The sequence below is a fragment of the Sceloporus occidentalis genome, unplaced genomic scaffold (genome assembly GCF_023333645.1).
Source record: "Sceloporus occidentalis isolate IW3139 unplaced genomic scaffold, rSceOcc1.0.p SCAF_83, whole genome shotgun sequence".
Lineage (NCBI taxonomy): Eukaryota > Metazoa > Chordata > Lepidosauria > Squamata > Phrynosomatidae > Sceloporus > Sceloporus occidentalis.
The window spans coordinates 2,380,343-2,390,000 of record NW_028317063.1 but is presented as its reverse complement, the minus strand read 5'-3'; the positions used below and the strand labels follow the sequence as shown (position 1 = coordinate 2,390,000).

General features: G+C 36.0%; 1 protein-coding gene across 1 annotated transcript in view; it reads left to right on the top strand.

Annotated features, from left to right (window-relative positions):
* Positions 1 to 995: 995 nt before the first annotated feature.
* Positions 996 to 9,658, top strand: part of LOC149285180 (zinc finger E-box-binding homeobox 2-like) — an 83,459-nt gene continuing 74,796 nt past the window's right edge. The window contains exons 1-2 of the mRNA XM_089495724.1: positions 996 to 1,064; positions 2,185 to 2,315. Of these exons, the coding sequence (XP_089351850.1) occupies positions 2,243 to 2,315 (73 nt within the window). The 5' untranslated portion in view covers positions 996 to 1,064; positions 2,185 to 2,242. The remainder of the gene's footprint in view (positions 1,065 to 2,184; positions 2,316 to 9,658) is intronic.

Here is a 9,658-nt window from a genome sequence, read left to right as displayed (position 1 = left end):
ACATGATGCTCACGTTTGGTGCTACTAGACTATCCCTCCCCACAAAGATAGGTGGCGTGTGTCTCAGGGTCTTTGCTCTATACAACACAGAAAAGAAAAAAATGTCATTAAAAGAAGCATAACACGTCAGTTCGTCCCCAGGTCTGTTTCCTGGAGTGGCAGTAACAGATCAGTTCTAACCTGCCCAGCAGGGATAACGGTCCTTCCTCGACTACTCTAGGACTTACAATATCTCCAGGAGCTCACCTACCAACATTTCTCCCACATTATCCGGCTTTTTTAATGCTTCTTGTCTTCCAGATCCTTCATCGGGACTTTGAAGGTATGTTCTTTTCTTAGAATTTTAAGTATTTACAGGTATTTTGCCTTTTTCTTCCGCTGTACCAACAAATTCAAGGCGATAGATAAGGCAGTACAAAGCAACACACATTTTAAAGTTTAATTTATGTTTTAAAAAATAAAGTCTAACTTACCTGATGATTTCAGGTATTAAAAAAGGTAAAATTTGGATATTTAGTTATATTTTAACAATTTACGCATTTCTCTTAAGACATTGGCTAGGGTGTGGGGGGTCCTTATTTTAATATTATTATTTTTTCTGAAGACACAATAAAGTTTGCCATTGCCTGATTGTGAAATCAGAAATTCATTTATTTACATAAATTCTGTTTTAGTTCATCTTGTGACTTTTACAGTCATACGAGAGAAAGAAAAAAAAAAGAAAGGAAGGCACTTTGAGAGAAAATACACTTACCCAACCCAATTATGTGTTTGTTAAGCAAGTTTCATTTCTTTAAATTGTATTTGGGTCTTACCTAACACCTCACTTTAATGATAAGATACTTGCGTAAAAAATAAGAAGTGAAAGTATCCTTAGATGTTATATTAAACAGAAATTCGATCTTTAGAATGTTGCGAGTATTTGTTTATAAACAAATATTTTCATCAATTGTTCTTCTTAGCGATATGTATGACTGGTGAATTTCTCATACAACATGACATTCAAGATCTTGGGGCAAAAGAGAGACTTTTCCCTAATTTTATATTTAAACTTAACACTTAATGTGCCAGGCAGAGTACTTTGCACGACCTTCTGGCCCTCTAAGGGGATACATTTTAATGCGACCATGAACAATTAACTAAAAATAAAAATCATAATAAAACATGGGACATTTTTAACACAATTAGGATGATTCTAATTCCATTCTAGGTTGTGTAATTTGTTCTGCATATACATACGTATATATTAAGTGTTTGTGTCATATGTTTGTGATTGTGTTTATATTTCATTTACATTTGTAAAGCTCATTTGACACTTTGAAACTGTTTGTGCAGAGATAGGGAAAGTGTCTGGGTGTTATACATAAAGTCTGACCACAAACTCAGCCACATACAGAATTAAGGGTTATCTGGGATTTTATATTGCATTGCAGGGGTTAATTGCCCCTGTGTTACTGTTACACATGTGTTCTATCTTTTTATAACCCCTGGTTAAGCTGGTCCCTAATTTATACCCCTTTTAAACTGTAGTATATATTTTTTTTAACCTTCATTTTGAGAATCATAGCCCCCAGCAGTCCCTAGTTCACCCCTAAATCCTTGTCCCCATATTGTGACAGTGACAATCCAAAATATAACTTTTTAAAACTAAACACATTAAGTTTTAAACAACCCCCTGACCCTTTTTTAAAGACTCAGTCCTATCATATATACATATTCTCTGGCCAGCCCAAACTGATTCAGACAGAATGTTTATTATTCAATGTACTTACATCTGTCTATTATCAATGCAAAGGGACAGATCAACACATTCAGATTGCCAGCTCTCTGTCTCCTTCTTAAGATCAGATCTCCATAAGCCTTCATTACATTCAATTTTCTTCCATTTTTTTCCCACGGATCTTGATATCACTATTACATATGTAACACTAAATTGTGGAGGTGGGGGGGGGGGGGGGTCATGCAGGGGAGGAAAAAAATACACTGACTCAAAACCAAACCATGCATCATCTTATTACAGTCAGGATTTCAGAAGCTTTTTGCAAGTAGTAGTTCATCAGTGATCTGCCTCCCAGAGTCGTAGCACCTTAAATCTAGGCAGGAGTGTATATGTGGGCATTATTTGGCGCCCTGCTTTTGAATAGGATCCACCAATGCCCACATTGTGTTGTGTTTGGTCGTTAGAGTCTGCGTGCTGCTGATTCAGAGCCCATGCAAACTGCAATCTGATCCACTCTTATCAATGAAGCTGGAGATCATGGCGGATGGCCCCAGGTGTAAGAGGAGAAAACAAGCCAATCCAAGGAGGAAAAACGGTAAGGAGCCCTGGATAAAGCCCCTCTTTCTGCCCCCTTTTCCTTGAGCCAGGGTGTGAGTGAGCAGCCAGCCCCAGACACTGTCTCTCTTTCCCTGCTTGCTTCCCATAGAATGTTGTGTTGCTAGAGATGGAAGAGTTCAGGGATCCCATGCAAAGTGAGCGAGATCTCTATAGAGCTCTATGCCTCCTCCTTGTCAGACCCCTCTGCCAGGGTGAGTGAGGGTCTCAGCTAGGAGATGAGTGAGGGGAGAGGGTCCCATGGCTCCCAGGATCAGGGCTGGAGGCTGGAGATTTTGCAGGGTTTGCTGGATTTTTTATGCTGAAAGTTTCTTGTCTGTGATCAGTAAAGTGTTTGCTCACATAACGGTCCTGGAGGCAGGCTGCAGAAATGACACAGACCCTTAGCTTTTCTTTTTTTCTCCCTTTTCCTTTTTGCAGACACATCCCTCGAATTTACTTCCAGTTCTTTAGGGTTGTCAAGACACGGTCTCCCAGCACATCCCCAGTTCTAGTGGGCTAGCAAGCTTTGTCACTTTGTAGCCTGTTCCTTCTTTGCAACAACCACCCAGAGCCTTCATCTTTAAGCAAGGAAAGAAGGGGGGTGGGGGGTAAATTCAGCTTAAAGGGGTTCTGCTTCACAGATCAGCCAAGGAATCTGGGGGTATCCCCTACAAAATAAACACAGCAGATCAACAGATCCCACTGATTAATTTATTGGTCTTTAAAAAAAAAAACCCTGCAAGAATGTTACACACAAACACACACACACACCAGCTCCTTGCATTCTGTTCATTTCTTGGGGATCTCTGGGTGTGTGTGTGTTCCCATTACACAAACACTGATATGATTTCTTTATGGGATTTAATGGTCGGGGGGCTAACTGCAGACCACTTTTCAGCCCATTTCTTGATCAGAAGCTGCCCTAATTCTTAAGCACTTCTTACTTCCCACTTCAAGCAACTTTTTTGTCTTTTAAGACAGCAGGGCTGCCATGAATAGTTTGGGTGATCTTAACTCATCTCAATTATTTGCAACTTTTTTTTAACCTCTATTTAACATCTTCACATATGTTTTTTAACCCATGCCAAGCCACTCCCTCCTTTTCTTTGCTAGTAATAAGGCTTAGCCGAAGTCCATTTACAGAGCTGTCAGGGTACAGATAGTACATTTAGATGAATGCATTTTATTTAAATCCCCTTTGACTTTGTGTTGATTCCTCTTTTTTTGTGTTGTCTTGAAATATTGTTGTAGATGCCTTGAGCCATATGGGGGAGTAATGGAGGGGTCTTTAAGAAAGTACTTCTCTTGTGTTTTACTCTTTTTTTTATTATTGCCTGATTTCTTTGATCTTTTTTTTTTTGCTTATCTCAGTAATAAAAAAACAGACTGTAAAAATATATACCCCGATGAGCTTCAGAGGAGGTAGTTTATCTGGTTTTTTTACATTTTCTTCTATATGGTTTATTTAACCCATTGAGGGAGCAATGCTTGCCGCAGCTCTGGCTTTAAAAGGGTTAAGGTGGTCCTTAGGACACAGTGCCTCCCTACCCCAGCCCAAGTGATTTAGTCGAGGCTACAATTACATGCAATGTTTCTCTCTACTCTCTTGTGTTATCCTCTTCCTTTTATTAAATGTTGGGTATTGATTTCTTTTTTTGCCAATCAATGTCTGAGTGGGGCTTTTTCCTTCCCTTACCAAGTATCCAATGCACACAGCTGTTAACTAGATAACGAAAACGTGGAGGGCAAATATTATATTTTATTAATAAATTGTTGTTTTTGGGATTGTTTTTTTGTTGCTGTTGCTTGTTGGTTGTTTTTTTTTGTAAGGGTGTGAACATGGTAAATAAGACAATGTCCCACTTTCATATAAAGGTTTTGTTTTTTGTTGTTATTTTTATTTTATTATTTGTGTTTTATTGTTTTTTGGGGGAGGGTGTATCGGGCAATAAACTTTGCATACATGCTATGCGAGTTAAATAACTATGATCTATCAAGTCTTTTACAAAGTCAAGTAACTGTCATTCTTTTTGGGATAGAGTAGAACATTAACCCACATGCTCTGTATTATATATATGTGTAATATATATATCGTAATAATAACAGTAATAGTATAACTGTATGTACGTGATATACACTGATACAAACTCATGCAGTCACATATGTGATAACTGAACACATTTCAGGACACCATTTTAATAATACATATGACCTATACATACACATTCATGTATTACTTTGTGATGGCAATCTGAGGGTTAATTGTGGGATTTTTTTTAATGCTTCAAAAAGTTGGAATGGAAGTAACTAGGATTCTAATATTTCCTGGGCACTTGGCGTTGCATAAAAAGTTGCACTCGGGGCTTTCATTGAATATTTAAATATATACACATATACATATATATATATATATATATATATATATATATATATATATATATATATATATATATATATATATATATATATATACACACAGTAGATATTCTGTCTTCTCATGTCTCTCCTTTCTGTATGTGAAGATTGTTCCTTTGGGACCTGCCAACATTTATCTAAACTGAGTAGATTTTTTTTGCCCTCTCTCCCCTGGACACATAGAAAATATGTCAGTTTCTGAGCTTGTGTCATTACTGATAACACTAAATATGATGATTTGTATCAAAAATGATAGAATTATTTTTGTTATCATAGGAGAAAAATGGAAGTAATATAATCTGCACTAGGGATGTTGATCAGGGAACTATAATACTTTACTTAGAGAAAATAAAATAAAAAAAAAGATAAATATTTAAAAATAAACGATCAAGTGAAGTGGATGGTGGCAGTGTGAATGACTGTGTCTCATTGCAATACTAGTAGTATTTCATAATTAAATAATAATTTATTGTGATTTTTTTTAAAGGACTATTGGTGGGGTATAATAGGGGAGAATTTAAATCTAACTCGGTTTTTTTTAGGAAATCCTAATTGATTAGAAGTGGTTTAATAACTAGGAAAATCAGGGGGTATGCCTCAATGCTATAAGAAAGCAGTTGATCCTATTAATAAATGTTTAGAATCTATGGGGAGGGAAACCTTGCAGGTTTCCCATTTTTTGTAAAATATTTCAGGTCTCCTTTTATATATGTTTCCTGAAATTACTATAAAAAAACCCTTTTAATTAAAATTGTATATTTTAAAACAGACAACATAATTATCATTTTTCAGTTTAGTTGATCAAAATGAACTTTGTAAAGCTTTGGTTAGATAAAACCCAATTTATTTCAGTTTGATTATATATATATATATATATATATATATATATATATATATATATATATATATATATATATATATATATATATATATATATAAAATATAAAATGTATATAAAAACTTGTCCAGTCCAGGACTTTAATGGGAATTGCTCTGATCATCCAAAGTTTCATAAAAGTAGCTAATTCCTTCTCCTGGTGCAAAGGGACACAGTAATCCGGATTAAAACTGAAGTTTTCACATATGTGTAGGCAAAACTTTGATGTGTGCACCTTATCTACCTGCTGTGTTAGTTGTGGTTTAAATGATGAATTTTATAAAGATATTTTAATTTTTCGTGATATTTGTAAAATCTGAAGAAAACACACAGAAAAGCAGAAATATGATATTTTATGTTGAGCAAATGTCATCCATCTCATAGCGCTGCTTTATTGATCACTTTCCAAGATACCTTGATCTCTTACTTAAGATGGGATGGATATTTTGTCTTCGATGTTAGACGTAATTCGAGTTGCAATTCGGTCCTCCTAAACGAAATATCGCCGAACGTTCCTTGTAATAAATGAGCATTTCCCCAAACAATTATTTTTTGTTGTTATATTATATCCCCATCGATAATACTTTCCATAAGCCCGATGCTTTTATTTTGAAGTTGATTAATTCATAATTGCTGTGTTTAACTATATGTATATGACACATTTATTATTTCGTGTTACAAATATGTGTATATTTTTGCAAATGCGACTTTTATTTTTAAGCTGAGAATTAGAAAAAGTCAATCATAATTAAAATATATTTGCCTATAATTTATATATACTATAATTAGGCTGCATGTAATCTAAAGGGCAATTAATGTGGGGCATATTGCATTTATTTTGCTAGAATACAGAATATTTAGTTAGATTAAAATCATGCATATATCGTTTTTTTTTGTGTGAAATGTCTTATGTTTAAGCATTTGGAGTCATAACACTGAATGTATAGGACCCTGGGCAAAGAAAGGGGTCTTAGGACCCTCTGTATTCACTATGCACCGTAAGGAGCATTCTGCCCCTTTGGCATTTGGGCTATTCAGACATTCTAAGGTGCAGTTTCTCAGTTTAATAAATGAAAACCTCCTTTGTCCTCTTTTATGTGAACCCTGGCTTCCCAAGGTAGTCACTATTTTGTGCCTGTCAAACAAAAAAAGAATGTTCAGGTTTGCAATGGCCACAGACAATTTATTGTCTTCTTTAATGTCTTTCATTTACATGTTTTGGACTCAATGGTGCAGGGGTGCCCTCTGTACCATTCATGGCAGCATTCCCACAGGGGGCAGATGTCTGAAGAGTTAAATGAGACACCTTTTTGACTGATCTTTGCTTATCTTTTAGCAGACTGATAATAGAAAGCTCTGTCAAAATGATGTTTAATTGATACATAATTATACACAATATATAAAGTTCTTCTATATAAAAAAGAAAATGTAAGCATGTAGTTGCAGTAATCGCAGTGAAAAACTAGCACAATACTGCTCAGAAGAGGTTCATTCATTTTATAGAGTCAGATGGATCTGTTTCTTATTTACTTGTTATAAGTGCCTCTATTTAAATCAAGAGTTTAAGTTTTTAAGAAAAAAAATACATATCCCATTTTGTGTGTAAGGCAGGTAGTAGTTATTAGAAGTTTAAAGGGAAATGAGGCATGACACTTTGAGGATATGAAACCTTTATCAATCATAATGCTTGTGCTTCCTAGGAAATTCATTTCTATGAGTATACATTGCATGTATTTTTCTATTTCTCTCTCTCTCTCTCTCTCTCTCTCTCTCTCTCTATATATATATATATATATATATATATATATACTGTATATATTGCATTTATTTATATATATATATATAAATAGTATTGATTGATAGGTATATCGGTGGATGGATGGACAGATAGGTAGGTAGTTATATAGATGAAAGATAGATAGATAGATAGATATAATAGAATGATTAATTGATTGATTGATAGCAAAATAAATAGATGTTCTCTACATCTTTTCTGCCTTGAAAATTGTAAGTTTCCCCTTATATATTAGGGATATCACTGGTCTTAGTCCTGTGCATGTAAAATAAATGAGCAGTGCATTATTTATATCCCTTTATTGACCGGTACCCAGACATACTCGCATAGTGAGATGTTGCATGTTCAGCCACATTCTACTTTTGGAATGTGGGGTGGTCCCTGCAGGGCAGAGCATCAGTAGAGTATATTGTGGTCAGTGTTGGGAAGTTGATCCCAGTGAGTGAGAGTGTGTGTATGTGTGTGTGTGTGTGTAGGGGCTGACTGTCTGTGGGGTTTTTTGCACACACACACGCACACACACACACAGACTCTCATAGACACACACTCAGTACATGAACCCCTGACACTGAGGTCCTGTGGATGCCTTAGGTATGATTTCACTTTCACTCACATCAATGCTGACCTGAATGCCTTTCATATCTGATCTGCTGTGTCTCTCCCAGTAAACATCCCCTGAGGCCAGAACAAAGAAAGGAGCTCTTCTTATTCTTAATCACAATTCAGCCCTTTCACTGCCAGCAGGCTACATTTGCATTCTGCAAGAGAAAGCCAAGATGAAAAGGAGGGAAAAAAAGAAGAGGGGGGTACAACAAAAATGCAAAGGGTGAAGGCAGAGTAAAATAAGTTAGGTGTTTGTGGCTGTTTGTTGGGCTTCCCCTGGTTACAAGCCTTATATAGCCCCTTCTCTAACCAGCTTTGGCTTCAGGGGCAGATAGTGTTACAAGATGATACTATTCAAGGATTTTGCTTTAACACTTGAGTTAAAAAGTGAACACAGACAGATCAGATTCTTTTCTGTAGACTGGCCAGTGGTTTGTCAGGTGTATACATGCTCCTGCTTACTATTTCTATCTTAATTTCAGATTTGGGCATTTTTTCCACTGCTAACCACATTTCAACTAACAAACACCTTACGCCTTAATTTTCTTTCCCTTTTGTAGAACAAAATGTAGTTATTGTGGGGGGTTAAAGGGCACTAAGTTATTTTAGGAGGATAATGAGCAATGCATAGCTTTGATTCAGCTAATTTTGAAATAAAATATCTCTAATTCTGCACCCTGAAACCTGAAGCTATTGGATGCATTTTTGCTTTTAATGAGGGGTTTATTTATAAATCCAGCTTAAGACAGACCTGACACTTTCTGTGCTATGCAGCCCCATTTACAAGAATTACAATATCATTCTTGGTTGATAGATAGATACACACTAACTTTCAAATATATATATGCTGTAAATATGTGATTTTATGTTTTATTTTAAACTAGATCAGAAGACAGGATGGATGTATCAGCCTCCTAACTATGGGAGTGAATGAAGAAATTCTAGTTTACGCAGGGCATAGCTACTGCTGAACATCTTTGCTAACACACATATATATATATATATATATTTGTTTTTTAAGACCCTAGATGTTACAAAGGCATGTGACACAGATTTCTGATTTTGTTCCCAGAAGATTTAGGAACCTTGGTGCAAAAAAGAGATTATCCCTACACCTTCAGCCCCCCCTTGCTATCCCCATGACCCAAGCTATGGGGGATTTAGACAGATTTACTTCAGTAAACACCTTTGGACACTTGGGGAGGGGGATGTAGGATTCTGTTTGCAAAGGAAGGCTTTTGTTAAGTGAGGTTTTTAGATAATACTTCACCAGGCAGCTGTGATATTAACCTACAGAGCACTGAAGAAAAAATGCTTAACTCCTTGTGAATTAAGGACTTTCACTCAAGAGATAAGATCTGCCTTTTATTGAGTTTTCTTTTAAGATATTTCAAGATCTCCAGACATGATTGTTCCCAGAGAATTTACATGTTAAAAAAAGAGTCTGCTACACTTTCTGACAGCATCAGTGTGTGCCCCCATGTGCAATAGTGGACAGTGTGTGTGTGTGTGGGGGGGGGCACACATTCACAGAAAGCAAGGGGCCAGCCCAGAGCCCCCATATCATATTATACTCCAGACTTCAATCACTGCTGTCTGTCATCAGACCTGTCAAAAAAACTAATTTCTGTTTCCTCTTACAACTGAGAAA